We start from the raw sequence: 25758 nt of genomic DNA, 5'->3' as shown, positions 1-25758 counted from the left end.
AGATAGATAGATAGATAGATAGATAGATAGATAGATAGATAGATAGATAGATAGATAGATAGATAGATAGATAGATAGATAGATAGATAGATAGATAGATAGATAGATAGATAGATAGATAGATAGATAGATAGATAGATAGAGTTGTTTTTCTGCAAATATTGATAAATGTGATTTATCAGTAATTGCATTTGATTGACAGCTCTAGTTTACAAGTGAGCCTATATATAGACAGTTTACAAGTCCCACAAGTTGCTTCACATCTGTGAAAAGAGAACCCGTGAGCCTGGGTTATTATTTTTTCCTCGTCTATATTCACTTACGCATACGCTAACAGCGCAAAGACCCCAGTGGGCCGGCCAAGCTTTTGCAGGCTCAGGCATTTACCTAATTATCTAGCATTAGGTCAAATGGAAAGCTTCCATATCTGTCTGTGTCTGTCTCTCTCTGTCTGCCTCTCTCTTTCTCACTCTCTCTCTCAGCAGGCTCAGGATGGCTGTAGTAGGGATAAGCTGTAAGAATCCTAGAGCCCATTAGGGCTTTAAGGTGCCTCACCTGAGGGATCGATGTGACATCCTGCATGCTTCTACCTGTTGCTGCAATATAATTTGCAACAAACAGGGGGCCACGCCGAGCCTAAAGGGCTGACTTGGGCAGAGAGTGGAATGTCATGGATGTCTTTGTTACATAAATGAGGCTGGTCTCTTGACTCCACCTTTTATATTGCCCGCTGTATAGAACGTTCGGTGACCTGATAAAAGATTAACTGGCACTTTACAGTGTTTGTTTACGGTCATTTGAGCTGTCTAGTTCTCTCAGTACACCCCAAGTGCCTTGAACAATAGCAGTGCTGATGATAACATTGGCAATTTCCCCTGTTTTTTCTGTGTGTGTGTCCGCAGGTCAGTGCCCAGGGATTCGCTCCATTGTTACAGTTTGCCTATACGGCTAAGCTGCTGCTCAGCAGAGAAAACATCCAGGAGGTCATCCGCTGTGCCGAATTCCTGCGCATGCACAACCTGGAGGACTCCTGCTTTCGCTTCCTGGAGGCCCAACTGCGCAGCGAGGAGGACGGCCTGCTCCTGTGTCGCAAGATGGCGCCGGAGAGCAATCACTCGGAGGATGAGAGCATGCAACCGGAGCTGCTGGCGACGACGACGACGACAACCGCAGTGACCCTGTCCGGTTCTCCGCGCTCTCGCCGTTGCGCAGAGACCCTGAACTCCTTGCGGCGACCGGACCATGAGCGGCTGCCGGCAACAGAAGATTTTGCTGATGGGCGGATGGACTTTGAGCGACATGGCACCTCAGACCTGCCACGGTGCCCTAAGTACAGGAAGTATCAGTGGGCATGCAACAAGCACAATAACGACGCCTCCTCACACACCAGTACCTCAGGTTTTCCAAGCACATTCAAGGAGATGAGCAGGCCAGCAGTGATGCAAATCAAGCAGGAGCCACGCAGCGAGGAAGAGTCCATCTCGCTTTGCTTGTCAGGGGACGAGCAGGACGGAGGTGACAAGGACGGTGTGGCTGAGATGGAGCTGGATGGTTCCATCACAGTGGACCAACCAAAAGGCAGCAGCAAGTCACCGACCTGCCTAAGAGCGCTCTTCAAGAAGGACCTGCCTAGCACACCCCAGCAGCTTTTTACAAACAGACTGGTCAATGCCCAGGATAAAGGAACCACTCAGGGAGACCACAAAAAAGACTACAGGCCTTCGCTCGGCAATGAGCTGGGCAATGAGCTTGGCATGCCTGTGGCGTTCCCCAAAGACACTGATGGTTTCCCGCCAGGGCTTTCGTTGAAGTCGGCTTCATGTGATGGTGTGTGCAAGCAAGAGACGGAGCTGGACCGCCGCAGTGTCATCTTCTCCTCAGGGGCCTGTGACCGACTGGGTACGCCCACCTACTCACATCCCAGCGGGAACTCATTGGAGAAGGAGCTCTCAGAACACATGCCAAAGGGATTGTGGGCCGGCGCCAGCCAGTCCCTCCCCAGCTCCCAGACCTACTCCCCCAGCACCACAGCCAGTGACCCGCCCCTGCTTTGCCGCCAAAGGCCCAATACCAGCTGCCCAGTGCCAATCAAGGTGTGCTCGCGATCGCCCCCTTCAGAGACCCGCACCCGGACCTCCAGTTCCTGCTCGTCGTATTCTTACGCTGAGGACGGGAGCGGTGGGTCCCCCTGCAGCCTTCCACAGTTTGAGTTTTCATCCTCGCCTTGCCCCAATGTGACACGGTGTCTCACCGGCGACCCGCAGGAGGCAGGCGGTGGGACGGATTCGCTCTTCGCACGGGTGCGGCCCAAGATAAAGTGTGAGCAGTCGTACGGAACCAATTCCAGTGATGAGTCGGGGTCCTTTTCGGAGGGGGACAGCGAATCATGTCATGCTCGAGAGCAAGGCCCTGAGGTGAGTCTTCCCGATTTCTCTCTCATGTGTTTACCTACAATTCCTTCCTGAAGTACACCACGCATCTCATACCCTAGCGTTCATTCATGAAGGAACCAATTAGATGAGCCCTCATGCTATTAGCGACTTTCCCTTCCCTTTGATCCCTATTTACTGATTCATTGAAGCTGCTGACTGCTAATGGACCAATGAACACCGTAATCATTTTCATGTCTGGGCTGACATGAGCGGGAATAACTGTAATGATATTACTCTGACCTTTTGTGTGTTGTCTGGGGAATACTAATATAGTAGTACAGAGTAGAGAGGAGCAAACTCGATTTAACAATCAAGTCTGGATTGCCGTTATGTAAAGGGTAAGCACAGCAAACTGAGCTCTCTTAGACTACGATCTGTCCTGCTGCAACAGAAGTGTTTGGGTTATCTATGCTCAGATTATGAGAAAGTGTTAAAGGATAGTTCACCTAAAACCTGTATGACTTTCTTTGTTCTGCAGAACAACAAAACAATGCTATTCTTAAACACGTTTCAGTGTTTTTTCCAAATAATGAAAGTGCTGTGAGAAGAAATAAAATCATACAGGATTAGAATGACATGAAGGTGGGTACATTTTTGGGTTAATCATCCCGTTCAAATCTAAATTCAGTCAGAAACTTTAAAACCAGTTTTCTCAGTGTCATTGATTTCCCTTTGTATGGCCGTGTACAATGCAACAGAGCGAAGCAGTGAAGATTGAAGTAAAACAAAATAGGGCAGTCAAGAATAGATCAACAATATAGCCCTAGGCAAAACGGTAACGTAACAGAGTAATGCTGAATATGAAACTTCATTTATACGTTGCTCACATACCATATTAGCCTACTAATAAGGGGGTGTGGGTCTGCTCTGTGCTGTGATTGGTTAATACCAAGCTCTGATTCACAGCCTCATCCTCAGAACATGTTAAAGCAAGGGTGGGCAATTAATTTTCCCAAGGGGCCACATGAGAAACGGGGGGCGGTTGTAGAGGGCCCGACCAATTGACTTCAGTAAATAAATACTTCATGCTTCGTTAAATACTTGTTCAAATTGTTAATGTTAGCTAACATATTTAATGGTTAACGGTAAAGCTTTCTTGAAAGCTGTCCTACATGATCGTGAACAGATTTGAGAGAAGGTGCATACAGTTTCTGTAAAAAAAAATATGTAAAAAAAAAAAAGCAGTGCGGTTGTATTGCGTGCACCTAATTGACTTTTAATTTACACAGCAACCCGTCAAAATAAAAGTTTGGTTTAACTTGAAATTGGGACAGAAATATATTACTGTAAAGTAGAATTTTACTATACATCTCAATGTAATAATAATACTAAAACTAATAATTATAATAAATTATTATGAAAACTTTATTTTTTTAAATAAAAGTTTGTTTCATTTCATATGATTAAAAGATAAATGTATTTATTGTTAAAAAAATTTAATTACACAACAGAATTTCTGTCATTTAAATTTAAAGAAAATTTAAAGAATTAAATTAATTAGACATGCTTTTTTGATTATTACAATTTCATTAAACCATTAAAATGGAATCTAGAAAACTTAAAACAGAAAACACAGAATTTGGTCAAATAAAATAAAACGTATTTCATAGGGACCCTAACTTTATTTTTTGTTAAACTTATAATAAATGTTTGTTAAATGGTATACATTTCATGATTTAAATTAATTAGACCTGCTTTTTGATTACTGAAATTTTATTTAACCATTAAAATGTCTAAAAACATTAAAACGGAAATCCAAAAATATTAAAACGGAATCCAGAAATATTAAAACTGAAGAAAAAAAAACGGAATCCATAAATATTAAAACGGGAAAGAAAAAAAAAACGAATTTGGGAAAAAATAAAACGGATTTCATAAGGTAGAAATGTTAAAACAGAATCCAGAAATATTAAAACTGAAGAAGAAAAAAAACGGAATCCAGAAATATTAAAACTGAAAAAACTACAAATTTGGGCAAAAATAAAACGGATTTCATAAGGCAGAAATATTAAAACAGAATCCAAAAATATTAAAACTGAAAAAACTACAAATTTGGGCAAAAATAAAACTGATTTCATAAGGCCCTAAATCTGTCTGCAAAAAACATTTTCTCCATTGACAGCCATTCAAAAGTTACTGTATATTCTGATTATTTTTATTCTATTTTGCAAACATAAATTACAGTGTAGGTCAGATAGCATTTATGTTCTCTTGACACAAAATAAACAAAGCAAAATTATGAAAAAAATATTTTATTAATCTCTAAATACCAGAGAAAATAACAGTCAGTAAGTGAGTGTCTGTTACTGATAGTTATATAGTTAATGGTTACTAATAGTCTGTTACTCATAGTTAATATAACACTGGAAGGCGAGATATTGATCAAAAATGTAGAGATTTAGAATGACGAGAAAGAATGGATAACACTTGTGTGAAGCTGCTTCAAGCATGTTGTCTGATCTGAATGTGAGTTGAGTTTCACTTGGGATGCTGAATATTTTGAAAGAGTAAATAACTATAAAGGAGAAGGAGAGATCATGTTTAGAGACCTTTAGGAATGCATGTGGGGGCCATGATGGAGAAACTGGTTTGTTGCCATGGTAACACAGAGCACTCAGGAATCAATTGGCTAGTTTTCAGCATTTTGTGCTTTGTTTCCGTTTTGTTTGTAAAAGACTTGAGACGCACTGCAGCCGACCTGAAGAAAAAGGTTGCCTCTCAAAGTATTTGCCCTCCCCGCACACTCATAGTGCATCTTCATTTGACTTTCCGATGGTGCTTTCTGTTTCAACTGGTGTTTACTTTCCTGTTTTGATTCAGAAACAGACCCCAAATCACTTGAGGATTCTTGACTTCGCGTGATTCATTTAGTTTAAAGTACAATGCGGTTGGAATTGTATCTCCAGATGCTCTCATGTCACTCTAGCATCTGATATACTATTTCACTCCAGCTTTCACTCTTCTTCTCAGTTGCATTCTCGTTCATTTTCTCCTCTACGCCTAACCGTTTCAGTGAAGCTGAGCTTCAAATCTCCCTCCTTCCATTCAGAAACTTCATCTCAAGAGCAAATGCTACGTTTCATATACTTCATATGCTTTACATTTGGGCACTTAGTCCTTGTGTAAAAGTGTAAAATAGTCAAAAATTCAAACATAGTACAAAAAAAGTAAACACTAATATTGTGAAATATTATTATGATTTATTATTTTATTTTACAATTTATTAAATTTATATTTCAGCGTCACATAATCCTTCTAATGTGATTGGCTGCTCAAGAAACATTTCTTCTTCTTTCTTCTTCTTTCTTCTTCTTCTTCTTCTTCTTCTTCTTATTATTATTATCAATGTTGAAAAAAAAAAAAAAAAAAAATATATATATATATATATATATATATATATATATATATATATATATATATATATATATATATATATATATATATATATATATATATATATATATATATATATATATATATATATATATATATATATATATATATATATTAGGGCTGTCAAAAGATTAATCGCGATTAATCGCATCCAAAATAAAAGTTTGTGTTTACATAATATATGTGTGTGTACTGTTAATTATTATTTATATATAAATACACACACAAGCATGTATATATTTAAGAAAAAAAAATTTTTTTTATATATAAAACATTTATATTTATATATATTAGAGATTATATAAATGTGTATATACAGTATATACATGCAAATATTTCTTAAATATATACATGAATGTGTGTGTATTCATAAATAATAATTAACAGAGTACACACACATATATTAATATGTGTTAATAAACTTTTATTTTGGATGCGATTAATCGCAATTCATCTTTTGACAGCCCTAATATATATACAAAAATATTTTGCAACATTATAAAATAAAATGTCACTTTTGATCAATTTAATGAATAAAAGTATTCATTTCTTTCTTTTCTTTTAAATCTTACTGACCCAAAACTTTTGAATGGTAGTCTATAACAAAAAAAAGAATGGTTGATTTTATTTTATTTCTAAATTTTTTGGGATAAAAATCAGGCATAAACACTGTATTTTAAAAATAAATAAATAAAATGGAAAGTGGTAATTTTCTGCCAAGACATTATCCAGTAATTTAACCCTTAAAACACAACCTAATGCAATGTGTAATTCAAAATACAGATAAAACAGGTAAAAAAAAAAATAATAATACAGAAAATTCCTTCATATTTACAGTATACAGTACATTGTGCCATATTTTTACACTTTTTTTACAGTGTAGTTGAAGAAACTCCCATCTCTCTTTCTCTCTCTCTCTCTCTCTCTCTCTCTCTCTCTCTCTCTCTCTCTCTCTCTCTCTCTCTCTTCTAGTGATATGCAATTCAAACACACAGAGTTGTCAAAGAAGAGACTCAGTTCTTTGTTTGCACAGCAAACGTCAGGTAGGAGAAAGAGCATGAGAGAGAGAGAGAGAGAGAGAGAGAGAGAGAGAGAGAGAGAGAGAGAGAGAGAGAGAGAGGAGCAGCAGACAAAGAGGGAAACACAGTATCAAAAATAGCTTCAGCCTGCTGCTGGAAACAATGATTTCAAAAGAGGAAGGAAGTTGTTAAACCGTAGGCTAATCATAGCACTAGTGTAGTCCTTCTAGGCCAGTCTAGATACTGGAGTCAAAGCAGGTCTTTGAACATATAGACCGTATCACGTACCCTCTGTGAACCAGCATCTATTCAAACAGGAAGAGCTCAGGTTCAAGAATATTCCCATCTCGTTTGATTTGTCCTGACTTTAACCTGTTTCACACACAATATTACATACTTTTCGAGGCCGACTTGGAAGACACTGGAGGACTGAAGTCTCAGCGCTTTTAAGGGAAACTCACTCTGACAGTTACCTGAAGATTTCACCGGAGAGATTCCAGTAGTGGGGGTCAAAGAAAGGTCCCCAAGTTAAATGACAGTGCCCCACTGAGGACAGTTATCAAATCTGGAGATCTCGGAGAAGATTTCTCTACCATTTTCTTAACGCTTTAGTCATTCGGTTACACTGGGTGAAGTATTGATCTCGCAGTGAGTGGGTGTGATCAGAAAATCTCACTCTCAGTTCTTCATTTTCATTCTTGAAAATCATGGTGCAAGAAAGCATTAACCCTTTATGTGAAGCGGCCTGCGTCGCAGGAAGTGAGGAGTGAAGTCAGAACATTTCTGTTCCTCTCATTCCGTCTTTAAAAGCCAAGCCGCTCTCTCAATATGAGCCGATTGTGGTCTGCAAATTATTCGTCAGACGTCGCATTGGTGAGCTGTAAAACCGCACGATTGAAATATGCTCAAGGTGAAAGCTCCCTGTTTGACGCGGATGTCACATGTTTCTATTTAATGAATAGATGTCTAGACTGATGTCATGAATAGAGTGCGATTTGCAGTTATGTTGAAATAATGACTATTTTTTTTAAAGGGCACATTAGATTGAACATTTAACGTCTGCTCAGACTTTTCTCAGTTTTGATTCATTTAGTGACAGATCACCGATCCACTTTCAACAATGTTTCTTAGAAATCACATAGTTAATGCACCTTTAAATTGATTTTAAAAAATGACAGTAAATACATGTGTAATATTACAAAATTCAAATAAACGCTGTTCTTTTGAACTTTCCATTCAGCAAATAATTCAGAATGGTACACAAAAAATTAAGCAGCAGAGCTGTTTTCAACATTGATAATAATAATGAGATGTTTCTCCTCTATCTCTATCATCTCCCCCGTATCTAATTGACAGAAAATGTAGATAAGATATAAACGTATTAATGATATTGCTCAAATAATTTGGTATTGGTATAATTGTTCCAGTTCACAATTAAATTTGACTATAATTGCAGACTTTGGTATCTTGGGAAAAAAGTTTGAGACTGCTAACTCTTTCCCCGCCATTGACGGAAATATCCGTTGCAGTGACAAATTGGGTTCCCATTGGTTCAAATTTTTCGCTTTTAATAGGTAGCGCCTGATTACAATTCCTACAAAATCATGTTATGATAAATGCTGTTTAAACTACACTATAATGACCATTTATGTCTGTATTAGATAGCTTATATGCTAGCATAGCATATAGATAAGCAATTAGCCTGATAGCTTAGTTTATACACACATTTGCACTTACCCTACATATATCTCAATCATCTTTAATGTAATTATGTGTTAAATTAAGTGTTAAATGTCCAAATATTTCAGTTATAAATAAAACAAATGAATGATGTTCAATTCATTAAATAGGCTATTAATATTATTTATTAATTAACGGTTAATCAAGTGTAAGACATTACGTTCAATAGATTTTATTATGCACTAATGTGTTTTTGTTCACATTATATAGTAAGCTATGCGTATTTTAAATGAATATAATTTGTACTTAGGATAATCATTAAAGGTGCAGTGTGTAGTATTTATGAGGCTCTATAGACAGAAATGCAATATAATATACATAACTATGTTTTCAGTGGTGTATAAAGACCTTACATAATGAACCATTATGTTTTTATTACCTTAGAATGAGCCATTTCTATCTATACACACTGCGGGTCCCCTTACAGCGAAATCGCCATTTTGTGCCGTCATGTTTCTACAGTAGCCCTAAACGGACAAACTGCTCTAAAGAGCGCTAGCTACTCTCTGCTGTCTCAGACGACATCTTTGTCCTGTGTCGGCCACCGTAGCTTCTCAGTGGGTGATCGCAACTCACAACCTCACCGCTAGATGCCGCTAAAATCTACACACTGCACCTTTAACTGACAGTTTGGGGAGACCCGATTTCGAGGGAGGACCCGATTTGTCATGACAATCTAATTTGTGCGAAAACGCTTCCCTACCATTGTTGGAAATTACTGTTATACGCCTGGGGGCGCTATATGTCACATCTTCTGAAAGAGCAGAGACTCTCCAGATCAAAACATATGCGAAGAAGATGCAGAAACAAGCAATATCATATGTAATCATATGTAAAATAACGCGATCATAAACATTAAACATCATATAAATCATAACTGCCTAATGTTAGGCAAGGCAAGTTTATTTATATAGCATTTCATACACAATGGTACACTCTAAAAAATTCTGGGTTAAAAACAACCCAAGTTGGGTTGAAAAATGGACTAACCCAACAATTGGGTTGTTTTAACACAGCAATTGGGTTGTTTTAACCCAGCGATTGGGTTGTTTTAAGCAAACATTTAACCCAACAGCTGGGTTAAAATGACCTATTCACTGGGTTAAAACAACCCAATTGCTGGGTTTGTCCATTTTCAACCCAACTTGGGTTGTTTTTAACCCAGCATTTTATAATTCAAAGTGCTTTACACAGAAAAGGTATTCAAATATTGATAGAATAAAAGAACAAAGTGTTATTTTTAACCCAGCATTTTTTAGAGTGTAGAAGGAAAATAACAATACCAAATTTGGGGCACCCCTGTCTGAACAGAAGAGTCAGAGATTTTCGGTTTGTGAGACACACTAGTAGCAACCCGGCTTCCTAGTGACCTCCTGCCCTTCCAAGGACCCGGTGTTCCACACTCACGTCACAACTCTCCCAACCAGACAACACTAAACAAAAATGAATAAAACCGTAACCAAAAGAAAAAAAAAACCTTATAAAAAGAATTTAAATTAAATTAAAAGAATATAAAGATGATACATAGATAAGATAAAGTGCAATCAGTCGGACGTACAGTGGCACAGTGCTCATTCAGTAAATGCACAGCTGAACAGATGTGTTTTGAGTCTGGATTTGAAAGTGGCTACTGTTGGAGCACATCTGATCTGTTCAGGAAGCTGGTTCCAGCTACGGCTGGCATAATAGCTAAAAGCAGACTCTCCTTGCTTTGAGTGAACCCTTGGTATTTCTAACTGACTTGATCCTGATGATCTGCAGTGTATTTAGGTCCTAGGCCATTGAGTACTTTAACTAAACCCCTGCTCAGAGCTTAACTCCACCCACTGGCAAATTTTGAAAAATGCTGGAAAAGTGGGCAAAGCCCAGAGGGGACAAACCGAGGGCGGGACTGAGCGGAGGGTGTGCACCTGAGACCCGCAGTGACGGATTGATTGACAGCTGTCAGACTCGCGAGTCGCAAAGATGGAGAATGACTGGAGTGACGCCAGCTTTGCAACAGAGCGGTCATTTCTCCTACCTTCACCTGAAGTGGAGCAGGGTGGATTGTCTGTAACAGACACAAACCGGGAGCCTCATCAATGCGAGCCGCTGCTCAAACTGCGTTAACTCCCGATGCCGACGATGCTAGTGAAGCAGCCGTGCAAGAGAACCGACCTAATCTATCTGCATCTGCGGCAACCACTTGCGTGTCAGGGTTTGAAAGCACGTCTCATGTATGAAAATGATCTGTACACATGACGAGCGGCAATAATATCGCAAGAAAAGCCTGACGTGTACTGACAACTGCATTATTTAACCGTATTTTCTTCAATACAATGTTAAAGCAAGTGTCAAGTTTCATTCATAATGTTTACTTCATGTAACATGACAGTTCATACTGGAGTGAAGCCGTTCTCATCGTGTGATTGGGGGAAACATTTCTGAGGGCGTGGTGAGCTCGTGCCAGGGGCGCGGATAGTGAGCCGTTGGAGGTACTATCCTACGTCACGATGTACCACAACGTCCAATAGGAAAATTCAACTGCAGTAGCCACCGTTCAACCTTAAGAGGGCAGCACTTTGGCGGTTTTACACCTTATTTTAGAATTAAAACACTTTATACTCAAATGTCAAAACATTTACTCGAATCAATGAACAGCATTAATAAAGCCCCAGTATTACAGATCATTAACTAAAAAAAGTTGGTTTAGGGTTTAGTTACCCTTTAAAATCGATCCTAAATGTAACTGGAAGCCAGTGTAAAGACCTGAGGACTGGTGTGATATGGTCATATTTTGTGGTTCTGCTCAGAATCCTGGCAGCCGCTTTCTGTATGAGCTGCAGCTGTCTAATGGTCTTTTTGGGAAGGCCGGTGAGGAGACCATTACAATAGTCCACCCTGCTGGTGATGAAAGCATGAATGAGTTTCTCTAGGTCTTGCCTCGAAACAAAGCATCTAATTCTTGATATATTTTTGAAATGATAGTAAGCTGATTTAGTTATTGCTTTGGCATAATGTTACTGAATGAAATGTCGACCCAGGACGAGCTATAGAACTGAAGCATTACGGGTGTTGATGGACTCCATCTGTGTTTTGATCAAAATTCCGATCCAGATGTAGTTTTTGACAAAAACGTGATTTTCAAAACGTTGCTTTCTTATGAAACGTACCCACATTCAAGTGTTGATAAAAAAAAAAGGAATGCACGAAGATAGAATAAAACAGGCTTTTTTGGTTTAAAAGGGTCTGTTCTTTCTTTTGGTGTAAGATATCCTCTGAAACTGAATTATTGGAGAAAAATCGGAGACGCTGGAGATTCATCTCTCCATTTGCTCGCCATTTAATCTCATTGCCGTCTAAGAGAACGAGAACTCATCCTACAGGAGGGTGCTTTTTACTCCAGATGTGTTACATTAGGAATTTACCACTGACCTAGACAGGCATTCATACAGGCCATTTATCTTAGGCGTACACATACACGCACAAGCAGACTCTATGGTCCTGATGGGGATGAAGCCCCATGGTGACCACGGACAGGCCCATCACTCCATTAGACAGAGTGAGTGTGTGCATGCGTGTCTGTGTCTTTGCATGCATGTGTGTGTGTGCGCGGATAGCTTTCCCCCCATTACTCAGCCCCTGTGGAGAGTTCCAGTAATAGCAACAGGGCCGAGAGAAGAAAAACAAGAGAAGAAAGGAGGGAAGAAGAAAAAAAAGGAATATCTTAGGGGTTGTTTCAGACTGTTTTCTTATCTGTGTCACATGGCGTCTCATTACTGAGACATGTGAAACGAAGAGATGCATAGCAGCACAGGAGCGTTTCTGGGAATGTCTGAAGGACAGTAATGATATTTAGCACACAGATGATCTAGTTACCGCTAAAGGCATTTAACTGACCAAACGACTTGTTTGCTCATTTAAATCATTTCCGCGCACTCCGTTTTCATTAGACAGGAAATTAAGCACTCATAGAGACGGTGTGCCAGTAATATGGCTAAAATATCTGTGTGTGACCTCAGGCATTTGGTCTCTCTCATTCCAGTCACCTCTTTTGTCCATCGCCTCCCCACAATTCCCCGCTGCAGATGTCCATGCTTAGAGAAAGGAAGCAAGGGACAAAAAGAGTGGGGCCACTTTGCTCCCAGTAACAGACGAGTCCTACTTTTCACTCCAGACCCATTTCAAGAATAATGACCTATAGAAAGAGTAAAGGGACAGAATCGGGATCACGTTTGAATTTATAAGCGCCGCTGGTGTGTGTTCTGTCATCTCTTTCTAAACTTGTTCTGGTGGTAAGACACTAAATATAGACATCACTCTTACGCTACTGCCACACACACACACACACACACCTCGAACCAATAGAGCAGAGAGGGGAAGGACACACGAGAAGGTCATAGAGAAAAAGTGTCTCCTTGGACCGTGTAAAAAGACATTTCTCTCTGTCTAGTCTAGCTTAAAAATCGCATCAAGACAACACAAATTCACACACAGCGATTCTCGATGTCAGCCGAGCTGTGAGAGTAGAGAAAGGTCTGTCCATCATTTATTAATGATGCCGCTGAGACAGAGCGGGCCGACCTGCCAGTGCTCCGGGCCCCCTGCTGCTCTGCGCCAGACTGGGCCAGATCTACACTTTCATCTTCTCTCAGTCTCAACCAGAGTCACTGTGGGCTTCCCAGCAGAGCGGTCCACTTCACATGGAAGAGTCGCTGCACTGCTGTGGTTCGGGTTTATGGGGTCATAATCACACTAAGCCCATGTGAGTTCTTAAGTAGGGCAGCACTATATAGCCAGTATACTGGTTACACTACGGTTGCCTCATTCATGAACCACAATGTTATGGCCAAAAACTGACAACAATATTTTGTCTAAGTAAATTCAAATCGATCATTTTAAATGCTGCAAGTAATACATAAAATACTGTAGATATTCATTCTTGAGATTTAAAAGATTATATTTAAACGTGTTACATTATATCTGAATGTAAATATAGCGGAAATTAGCATAAACACAATTGAAAACCCAATACTGGTCAATACAAGTAAAAACTCGAGATTATCAATAAGGTACCTACACTGTAAAAAAAAAAGGATATGATCAATAAGTTATGACAACGTATGTTTTACATTGCATTAATCCATCGAAATAAGTTAAGCAAGATTCACCTCATCAGTTTAATGTCATTTAAAAGTGCACTAACCTATTCAAAACAAAGGCGTAGTTTGATGACGCCACGTTTGAGCGCAGAATCTTGGGACATGTGGTCTTCACCTCACAGCCAGTGGAAAAGAATCGGGATAGGACTCGAGCAGAAATCATGTTCATGGATGTGATTATTAACGTCACTGTAGTCTGAAGCAGAGCAGGAGTGAGTGTTGTGGAGCTGAGGAACCGCTGGAGCAATTGTTAATAAGATGAACGCAACACAGGCTGGCGGGACTTTTATTATGACACAGTCGCCGGCGCCACTTCCGCTTTTCCGGTCATGAGTATGAGGTAACGCAGCTGTGTTTATCATATTAGATATATCTGAGCGTGGGATATTGTAAGTACTCAATTGAACAAATATATATAACACTGGCCTAGTGGTTTTTGGATATTTTACTGAAAAAAAGTTACATATTGCAGCTTTAGGTTGAAATGACTTAAACATCCAAGTTGGTTGTACTTAATTTAAGGCAGCAAATTTTTTTTTACAGTGTATGTATTGTGCATCTGATGTATGTCAAATTGATGTACCATCTTTCCATGTGGTGTTTGGTATAAATTATAATAATTATAATTGTATTAATCTGGGATGCAGTAAATGGGTCAAAAGTGACATTAAAGAGTGACATTTACAACATTGCAAAATAATGAATTCTGTTATTTTGAACTTTCTATTCATCAAAGAATCCGAAAAAAAATCATGGTTTCCACAAAAATATTAATCAGCACAATTGTTTTCAACTTTATACAATAATAAGATATGTTTCTTGAGCAGCAAATTATTTCTGAAGGATGGAGTAATGATGTTGAAAATTCAGCTTTGCTCTCACAGGAATAAATTACATTTTAAAATATATTAAAATAGACTTAAATTGTAATAATATTATTATAAAATATTACTGTACTTTTATCAAATAAAAGCAGCCTTGGTGTGTATGAGAGACTTATTTCAAAATCATTAAAAAAATCTTACCAACCTCAAACTTTTGAACTATAATGTATAGGCTATAAGAAATATTGGGAAACACTTTATTTTAATGTTCAATACTCACTATTAACTAGTTGCTTATTAGCATGCATATTACTATGATATTGGCTGTTTATTAGTACTTATAAAGCACATATTTGCCTTATTCTGCATGACCTTATTAATCCTAAACTTAAAACACTACAAAACAACCTTACTAGCTTTGATAAGCAGTAAATTAGGAGTTTATTGAGGCAAACGTCTTAGTTAATAGTGAATATGTGTTCTCCATACTAAAATGTTACCAAATATTTTCTGCAGGTAGTGCCCGAGTGCTTGAGAAAAAACTTCTTTCTTAAAGGCATTTTAACAAATAAAATCGTAAACAAATTTCGTCAGATATAAGAAACCAAGGTCACCAGTTTCTATTGTTCTGTAGGTACAAAGACAGTCAATGTCTCCCTCAAAACCCTGATCGACTTTGCTCTTCAGTTAACCCTATTTTTTTTTTTGTCTTCATGACACTCGTTTTATCCCCGACGAAAGCTCTCTCTGACAACGGCAGGGTGTCGAAGTATGACATGAGGAAAACCCATCCAGACCATAATGGAGAGAAGTCAAATGTCAAATATCGTCAAACAACCCGAGCGTATCACGCTCATTGTACATGAAGGAGACATCATTTCCCACTGGCTGATGTTCAGAATCCGCTGACAGCTTAGCTCGTTAACAGTTGTCATTTGCATACTCATGCCCTCCGGTAACACCTGACAGGAACGTGAAATAGTAGAAGAGACTGTGCCGCTACATTCTGCCATTTGGCTCGTATTTCTCTGACAGAAAGATGCTTTCTTGTTCCTGTCATTCTCAGTCGTTCTTGCTCTTTTGACCTCTTTGTTAATAAGTGATGCTGCTGGTGGATGATGTAAGCTTGTGTTGTTAGACCTCATGAGAAAGACACGGTGTGAACGTGAAGAGCTGCCTCCATCTAGTGGTGACGGTACACATTGCAAGTTAGGTTACATTTTTATTTCATCAGAATACACAGATTTCCAATGGCCATCAATGAAGAAAGGTGCTTTTTGAAACAAATGGTGTAATGCATTTGATTTTGATGAGCTCTTTTGATGTGGATTTATGGCCTGAGCAGAAATGCTCTCAGGAACAATAGTAACACTTCGCTCATGTGTGTCTTTACAGGTCAAGCTTCCGTTCCCTGTCGATCAAATCACAAATCTTCCACGCAACGACTTCCAAATGATGGTGAAAATGCACAAGCTGTCCTCAGAGCAGCTGGAATTCATCCACGACGTGCGCAGACGCAGCAAGAACCGCATCGCGGCCCAGCGCTGCCGCAAGAGAAAACTTGACTGCATCCTGAACCTCGAGTGTGAAATACGCAAACTGGTACGTACACAGACACACACCGTCTCGATGCTGTTGTACGCGACAAAACATCTTTATTGTACACGGGGGGGCCTTCAGGTTGTTATCAATCACCACGAGCGGCAAGGGACCTCATCTCCTAGGCGGTCACGTTGCCATGGCAGCACGGCTACCTGTCAATCACAGAGCCGGTCCCATGCTGTTTCCGTGATGGAGGCGGAGCCAACCGCCTTTTGATGTGCGAAGCGATGTATGTGCATGAAGCCTGACAGCCTGCGCTTTGAAGCCACACGCGCATCCTCCATATAATCTCGCAGAAAGCAGCAGGCGATATGCCTCTGCTCCTCTTCTCCTCCTTCGGCTCTTATCTTGGAGTTTGACAGCTGTATTAAAGCACAACTGAAATGAAGTTGCAGAATGAATGAATTTATGAAGAAATGCGGGGAGTGTGTAGATCTCTGTGGAGTTGGAGAGCGGGAAGACGGTGTTAGAGCTGCAGGGTGACCTACATATCTCATACCTCATCACTGTACGTTCATAACAAAGTGTCTATGCATGTGAGGACCAAATGTTCTCGCAGGCATTGTGGGCATCCCCAAAAAATCACCCCATCATTTACTCACCCTCATGTTGTTCCAAACCTGTATGAGTGTTTCGTCTGTTGAACACAAAATAATTATTTTAAAGAAGGTTGATAACCAAACAGTTGTTGGGCACCATTGGCTTCAATAGTATTTCTGTCCTACAGTGGAAGTCAATGGCTACCATCAACCGGCTACCATCAATACAGGTTTGGAACAACATCCCTTTAATAGACGTACTGAATAATGTTAAATGAAAGGCAGTTTACACTAAGGACAATAGCGATATACTCTATTTACATTAGCCTATATAAAAGTAGCAGTTCTTTGCAATAACTGCAAATAGTTGTTAGATGCTGTTTATACTCATAAATAGTGGCAGATACTGCACCTCGGTATTGCCAGTATTGTCCATTTAACAAGGTGCAATAATAACCTAGTGTAAATTACTATATTTATGGATTCCGCCTTATTGGGACAACACCTACCCCTCCCTACACCTACCCCTAACCCTACCCGATAACAGGGTATCTGCAGGTTTCACCAAGTCAAATGAGACCTTTTAAGACCATTATGAATGAAATTTAAGACCTATAAAAGGAATTGCAGTCACAAAATTACCTGCAAAGTAAATTATTTTAATCAAATTTAACAAATCAATAAACTTGTATCGATTAACTTGCTGTTCCTCATAGCTCAATCCCACCAGGATTTCGCAAAAAAAAAAAAAAAGTGATTTTGTGATTTTTGAGATCAAAATGACTGAATTTGTGCTGGTAATTTCCAGAAATGTGCACTTTTTTCATATAGGGTACCACATTTACCATATTATGTATTATGTTAGATGCACAATAGTCACACATTACAATAGAACAAACAAAATACATAAATCTAGCTTATTTTGGTTTAGGAATAATGCAGGATCTCCAAAAATGCATGTAGATTTTTCGTTGTATTTAGTAATCGCAGAAACATGAAAAACTGGAGGACTATCAGCTGAAGAATGAAATCCATTTTATGCGTCTGTGGTACAATCTGAAAGTGACTCCAATAACATGAAAGCTGATTGGCTGCAATATAAGCTGCATGTTGGTCTCATTTGTAGTCGTAATACAGCAAATTATATTTGGACTAGCGAAAGTAACAAAAAGTGCTGCAGGATTTCAATGAGCTATAGAGCTAGTGTTACATGGACGTAAGAAAATGAAGACCTGTTTAAAATGATTTAAGACCTAAAACAGAATACTTTAGATTTTGAAATTCTAGACTTTTTAAGACCCAACAGAAACCCTGGATAAACACTGTATTATTAAACACTCATTAGGCACTTTATTTCTCCTTTTCAAATATTGTCTTAATTTGTATTGAAAATAAAGGCCTTTCCGATCTGATATGTGATGAGAAAACGGAGTGAGTTTGGCAAAACTCGGGTCGAACGTGTCAAAAGCTACTTCCCAATGACATTCTCCCTATGGCTTATGCCACTGTAGACACTGAGTAGAGCACGTCTTTTAAAGTCCCAGTGAACCGGAAGTTGCAACTGATTTTATTTCAATGCTGTGACGTATTTCCAAGTGAAACGCAATATTGAATAGAGGGCTTGGTTTTACTTCAGCGCTCCTCCTCTCCATCTCGTGCTCATAGCAGACTAACGGTCGGAGGGGAGTGGTTGAGGATATTCAAACCCAAGCCGTCAAACTGACATCATCTGAGAAGGAACGCCATTCCAGACTGGAAGTTACTTTTCAGATTTTGAGTAAAGATTACCACGGCAAACACATGTTTTTCTGTGTATTAACTTGCACGGATTAATTGTTCACCCTAAGACCTGTAATCTGTGCTAACAAAGTAAATAAGATCGATTTTGATTTCATGAGGACTTTCAGTTACCAGACATTGGTGGGTGGGTTTAGTGTAAACAGCCTTTACTAACAACAAGACAGTGCAAATAGACACTTCGTAAATGGAAACCATATATAATGCAATCTTGGAAATTAGTCAAATGAAAGGGTTAGTTCACCCAAAAATTTAAATTCTGTCATTTACTCATCCTCATGTCGTACCTTCGTTCGTTTTCAGAACACAAATTAAAATATTTTTGATGAAATCCGAGAGCTTCCAAAAAAGTAACCCAAGTATTGAGAAATGTGTCCTCGTGATTGTAAAATAAAAAACTGTAATGTATGATGACATTCTATAAATATTTATATTCAGTGTAATTCAGTAACAAATGCAATAAAACCTAATACATTTATTCCTGTGATCAAAGCTGAATCTTCACCATCTTTACTCCAGTTTCACACGATCCTTCAGAAATCATTCTAATATGATGATTTGATGCTTAAAAAAAACATTTCTTATTATTATATTGTTGCTTAATATATTCGTGGAAACCATTATGCATTTTGTTCAGGATTCTTAACATTTTTTAACATTATAAAAGTCAATTTTGATATATTTAATATGTTCTTACTGAATAGAAGTATTCATTTCTTTCTGAAACAGTTTATAAAAGAGTATAAACTGTCACTTGACCTTCAAATCTGCAAGAAATCTTCTCCACAGTCTCTGCAAAGTGCTTTCTAAAAAAAATGGAAAGGAAAGGTCATGCAAAAATCACGGCTATTTATTTGGTCAAAAAAGTGTGTGAGCTGCACTACACGCAGGTTTTAAACATGTGTTTTATGCGTGTCCGCCCCGCAGGTGTGCGAGAAGGAGAAGCTCTTGACGGAGCGCAACCAGTTGAAGGCGTGCATGGGAGAGTTATGGGAGAATTTCTCGTGCTTGTCCGAGGAGGTGTGTCGAGACGTGCAGCTGAGCCCAGAACAGGTCCATCACTACTGCCCCATCCTGCGCCCCGGCAACACCGCCTCCGTCGCCCCCGGCACCCAGGCCCTGCCCACCGGCAGCATCGACCTCACCACTTGCTCCACCCCCGAACAGAGCTTCCTCAAAGACGGACAGCCGCGACCGGCCCAGTGGAAGACCGGGAACGGGTCCGAAGACGTAGGCAACGACGGGGAGGAGCAAGAGGCCGGCTCCGCCTACCTGGAGGCGGGGCTGTCCCTGGAACAGTCCAATCAGACGGTGACAGTAGACTTCTGTCAGGAGATGACAGATAAATGTACGACCGACGAACAGCCCAACAGAAAGGACTGTACCTAATGACGGTGGTTTCTCCGTGTTGATTTATGTTTTTTTTATTATTTAATTTAGTTACGTCTTCTGACAAACCCTCAAAACTCGAGGGCTGTTGAGATGGCCAGCCTCTGCCAGTGTTTTTGATTTTTTTTATATATATATTTATGTCTTTTGAATTGTCTTTTTTTTAAACAAAGGTCGACACTACAGTTGTCTTAACAGCAGCAATACTGTTCTCCAGGTTTTCTCTCATTCAGCCATGGCAGAGTGGCTGAGACCTTCTCACAGAACTTCTCACGATGGTGCTACACCTTTCCATGACAGTGGCGACACTGTCTGTTTCCAATTACAGTCCATTCAGATGGGATGGGCTCTGACCACATCTCAAATTCAGACCTCTATGGACCTATAGCAGCAGCATTTTGCTCTCTCTCTCTCTCTCTCTCTCTCTCTCTCTCTCTCCCCGCCCCACCTCCGTTCCCTATTCCCGCCCTCTACCTCTAAATCTCTATCACTCCTTCTCTTTCTCTTTGTGGCCCTTGTCACAGTAAATTCAAACTCAGGAAATATTCTGAATGTTCAGTATAACTCATGAAAAAAAAAAAAGAATACCTTTTTTTTTTTTTTTTTTCTACAGCAGCTAGACTGTAAATGTCCATATGCAAAAATGTCTTCTGCATCATACGTTTGTAGTGTCTGTGTTCCGCAACACTTAATTTGTACAGATGGTGGTATCTTAAAAACATTCCTCCTTTGCCTTCCACAGCACTGATACGAAAGAAAGTACGACGGAAAGACGAGCGATTCGAATCGTAGTTTCGGCCACCTTTTGCGTCAGCAATACTGTACCATTGGATGTTTTCGAGAAGTGCTTGCCCGGCAGAAAGCGTATTGTAAATAGTACGGCGCATGGAGACGGTCTCGGTAATATTGTACAGGTAGAACGTTAGATGGCTTTTTTCCGTTGATTCGTGGTTTTTTTTCTTTCTTTTCTTTTCTTTTCTCTGGGGTTTGATCAAGCACCTTTTTGCCACGAAGGGAAAATCGTTGCTGTTTCCTGTCTCGAATGAATTCCCCATGCTGATGGGTGTGCTTAAACTCAGGAAACCAGCATTCTTACACTCACGCATGCACACACACGCTCGCATACGAACCCCCCCGGTGCGGCGCATAGAGCCCCTTGCATGTAATCTGGATGTAAATGGTGTGCGTAGTGGTGAGCTGTTCTCCTTTAAATGTGAAAACGTGCTCTTTTATCAGTATTTACAGTGTGCTTGCGGACACCTCCGAACAGTGTTATATAAAACAAACGTCATCTCAATCCCACACCCTTTCAGTTTCGGCCCTATTTTACTGCTCGGACAGGAACAGGGACTGATGTTGAACTCAATGACTTACCTTTTTTTCTCCCCTCAGCACTCTTTGACCGTTTAGCACTTCCGAAAGGGTAGATTTCTTTTTCAGGAACCCTAAAAAGTCTGAAATTGAAGCACTTAACGCGGACACTTAAAAGTGTCTCTCCTGGCAGATGATCTTTAATGACATGGTATCTTATAAAGAACGTTTTCAAGTTCATTTAAATCAAAATAAAAAAGTTCAAACTGCGTATTTATGGAAGACACTAAAAATCTACTTTAGAGAGCATGGAAAATCTGCTCTGAATTGGATGTAATAAGCCCATTGTTTAAAGTTGTCCTATATTTCCCTTTATTGTACATTTGTTAAGACGCGTATATCCATAATAATGGGATTGCATGCTGCCTGTATGTTTTATATATTTTGTTTAGAGTTTCATTGCCCACAAAATGTAGGCCTCGGAAAAACGGTTTGAATCCCGACGAGTTCACTCTGGTTTAGTTGAGCAAAAACTAAGAGCATTTATCTTTTAAAAAAATGGATCTCCCAATAAAGGGCTTTTCACTTTGATCTTAACCCCGGGTTATCGTCGTTCTAAACACTGCTTTTAACCCTGGGTAAAGGAGCATTTCACACTTGTAATTTAAAAGGGGGGTTAGCACCGCTTTTTACACCGGGGTTAGCACCACTTTTGCAGTGTTAACCATGCATTGCGGTGCCAAACTTGTACGGTGTGAAACGATGCGGTGTAGATGCTTAGCAACCGACAACCAATCGCGTGCCTTATATTCACACGCTTTGGAAGTCACGGAAACACTGCGTGATGTATATAAACAGTCGTTTCTGCGTTTGATAGGAAAAAAGTCAACAATTGGAGTGAAGAAGTGTCCATTTCATCCTTACCTTTAAAGTTTGAAGAGTTTAAAACTTGATATTACAGTCAGCAATGTGTAATATGAGGACGCCCAATGCTAGAGCCTTTATGTAAACAGGTCACGTGCTGCGTTTGTCCAGTCATTAACACTGACAAATATGCAAATAAGGACTTTAACCCAGGGTTTAGGAATGTACGGTGTGAAACAGCAGTTTATGAATACCCAGGATTATCCGTTAACCCCGGGTAAATTATGAGCAGTGAGAAACGTGAAGCAGATAACACAGGATTCTGTTTACCCGGGGTTTAGAATGACCCAGGGTTAACTATTTCAAGTGTTAAAAAGCCCTAAAGATAACCCAGGATTTTGTTTACCCGGGGTTTAGAATGACCCAGGGTTAACTATTTTGAGTGTTAAAAGCCCTAAAGATAACCCAGGATTCTGTTTACCCAGGGTTTAGAATGACCCAGGGTTAACTATTTCAATTGTTAAAAGCCCTAAAGATAACCCAGGATTCTGTTTACCCAGGGTTTAGAATGACCCAGGGTTAACTATTTTGAGTGTTAAAAAGCCCTAAAGATAACCCAGGATTCTGTTTACCCGGGGTTTACAATGACCCAGGGTTAACTATTTCATGTGTTAAAAAGCCCTAAAGATACCCCAGGATTCTGTTTACCCAGGGTTTAGAATGACCCAGGGTTAACTATTTCAAGTGTTAAAAAGCCCTAAAGATAACCCAGGATTTTGTTTACCCGGGGTTTAGAATGGCCCAGGGTTAACTATTTCAAGTGTTAAAAAGCCCTAAAGATACCCCTGGTAAACAGAATCCTGGGTTTTAGAATGACCCAGGTTTAACTATTTAGAGTGTTTAAAAGCCCTAAAGATAACCCAGGATTATGTTTACCCAGGGTTTAGAATGACCCAGGGTTAACTATTTCAAGTGTGAAAAGCCCTAAAGATAACCCAGGATTTTGTTTACCCGGGGTTTAGAATGGCCCAGGGTTAATATATTTCAAATGTTAAAAAGCCCTAAATATAACCCAGGATTCTGTTTACCCAGGGTTTAGAATGACCCAGGGTTAACTATTTTGAGTGTTAAAAAGCCCTAAAGATAACCCAGGATTCTGTTTACCCAGGGTTTAGAATGACCCAGGGTTAACTATTTCAAGTGTTAAAAAGCCCTAAAGATAACCCAGGATTTTGTTTACCCGGGGTTTAGAATGGCCCAGGGTTAACTATTTCAAGTGTTAAAAAGCCCTAAAGATAACCCAGGATTTTGTTTACCCAGGGTTTAGAATGGCCCAGGGTTAACTATTTCAAGTGTGAAAAGCCCTAAAGATAACCCAGGATTTTGTTTACCCGGGGTTTAGAATGGCCCAGGGTTAATATATTTCAAATGTTAAAAAGCCCTAAATATAACCCAGGATTCTGTTTACCCGTGGTTTAGAATGACCCAGGGTTAACTATTTCAAATGTTAAAAGCCCCAAAGATAACCCAGGATTCTGTTTACCCGGGGTTTAGAATGACCCAGGGTTAACTATTTCAAATGTTAAAAAGCCCTAAATATAACCCAGGATTCTGTTTACCCAGGGTTTAAAAAGCCCTAAAGATAACCCAGGATTCTGTTTACACAGGGTTTAGAATGACCCAGGGTTAACTATTTCAAGTGTGAAAAGCCCCAAAGATAACCCAGGATTCCGTTTACCCAGGGCTCAAGTGTGAAAAGCCCTTAAGTAATGCAACACAGTTGGGACGGGAGTGCCACTTATTTGACATAGTTCTATATATTATTTGAATGACCTTTGACCCCTAGAGCTCTATGTGTGCGTGCTTGTGCATTTGCGAGTCTGATAGTTTGATATTCAGACACGTTTGAACTTGTAATACATCCCCTCTCCCTCTCGTATGCAAGCACACACACACACACACACACACGAACACGTCACACTGGGTGGAGTGTCTCTCCTAGGGATGTAGAATCTAGAGGTGTTGTGATGGATAGTTGTGCTGTTGTTTTCATTGTGGATCTGTTCTTTTTCTCTTGCTCTTTCTCTTTTTCTAAAGAAATTGAAACAGTATTTGCCATTTCTAAATTGTAATCAGGTACAAGACTAGAACTAAAGATTTATGGGTCCAAGTGGACATTCGTGCACACATATGCAAATCATCCCTATAATGATGCGTTTTTCTTATTTCTTGTTGTATACATAATGAATAATGAAGCGTGCAAAGCATGACCTTCCACTTGACAAGCACACTGTCGTACACTTGAGAATCTGTGTCCGCAATTTCTGGAATAAAAAAACGAAAGGTCACACCTGCATCAAGGCTATCCAAAAACATTTTCCCAAATCTGCTTTTATTTATGTTCCTCGCATAGCAATGTATTTGTTGTGTGCTTGTGTGTTTCTGGGCCGTGCGCATGATACGGCCGACTCCTCACGCTTGCACACTTGGCCTTAAGAGCCTGGGGATGCTTCGGTTCAAGAAACCGAGAGTCTGGGTGACAAGGATTGGAATTCTGACCTCTGTTAGCCTCTGTTACTAAAAGCTGCATCATGTTTGCCTCCACGGTGACTTCAAGGGTTCGTCCTGGTCACGGAAAGCCTCACAGGTTAAATAAGCTTATTAGCTCTCCTCTCAACAACACTTCTGCTAGTTTTTGTTGTTTTACAGAGGTTTTATTTTCATATCGGACTCGTGGTTGCTCTTGTATCTTGTCTCAGGGTGCGTGCCAACGTGTGTTTTTTTTTGTTATGTTTATTTGGTTTTCAGACATTTTTTGATGGTAGCTGCTGAGCTCAGCTTTCGTTTGTCACTTATTTTTGTGTCTTGCATTTTTGTGTCTTCTTATAAAGCTAATGGGTGGGTAGTGTGAATAATTTTTTTATTTTTTTTGAGTTTCTAAGCTAAAAATAATTGATGCGTAGAGAAAACCAATTAGATTTGCACAATTATTTTGGATTTAAAAAACCCCCAACAAGGGCTATCTCGAAATAAAATCCAGCAATTCGTTCTTGGTTGTAAATTGGCTGCTACGGCTAATCGTTTAAGCTTTGGTTCTGCAAAAGACGTGTATTTTAAGCTTCGGTAAATGTATTGAGAACCAATACTGTACAGGAAAACACCCGAAATCTCTTCACCTACGTAAGCTCTTGTTTAATGTCGTTGGGATAATTTGGTTTCATTCGTGCTGCTTCTCAGAAATATGAACACTGGCGTTCCAAAGGATTGCTCGAAAACTTGCCTTTTTCACGATTTGCTTAACTTTATAAAACATTTGGTATTCGGACTGAACGCGCAGGCAGAAAACGGCGTGAGAAGAAAAAGGCAAAATGTTTACAAAAAGGTGTCGTGTTTTACGAGAATTTTGCCATGTACATAGAAACCGTGAGGCTCGTTCGAATGGATAGGTTTGGCATTCTGTCTCTTTGTTTTGTACGTTTTTACAAGCGAACAGAGAAAAATGGCCGTTTGATAACTATGCTCCTTTTCCTCAAGTTGTCTTTTTCGCCCGACGGGGATGCTCCAGTGTACCGTGAATACAAAGTGCACCTCCAACTTTGCCTTAGAACTTCCAGAGGCCATAGTTCACATTCAAGTGAAGTGTGTATGCAGGGGCTGCGGGCCCCCATGTTTCGGCTAGCAGAGCGGACTCTCTCTCTCTCACACTT

At 39.7% G+C, this 25758-nt stretch overlaps 1 protein-coding gene across 2 annotated transcripts in view; it reads left to right on the top strand.

The window, feature by feature from the left end:
* Positions 1–20446, top strand: part of bach2b (BTB and CNC homology 1, basic leucine zipper transcription factor 2b) — a 152078-nt gene extending 131632 nt beyond the window's left edge. The window contains exons 4-6 of one of the 2 annotated variants that reach the window (XM_079830606.1): positions 903–2414; positions 15945–16151; positions 19415–20446. In XM_079830606.1, coding sequence (XP_079686732.1) covers positions 903–2414; positions 15945–16151; positions 19415–19876 — 2181 coding nt within the window. In that variant the 3' untranslated portion in view covers positions 19877–20446. Of the gene's footprint in view, positions 1–902; positions 2415–15944; positions 17429–19414 lie in introns of those variants that run through there. The other variant, XM_079830607.1, reaches the window with a different exon arrangement.
* Positions 20447–25758: the final 5312 nt, after the last annotated feature.

This window comes from Gobio gobio (genome assembly GCF_949357685.1).
Source record: "Gobio gobio genome assembly, chromosome: 12".
In the NCBI taxonomy this organism is placed as follows: Eukaryota; Metazoa; Chordata; class Actinopteri; order Cypriniformes; family Gobionidae; genus Gobio; species Gobio gobio.
This window is presented reverse-complemented; position numbering and strand designations above follow the sequence as displayed.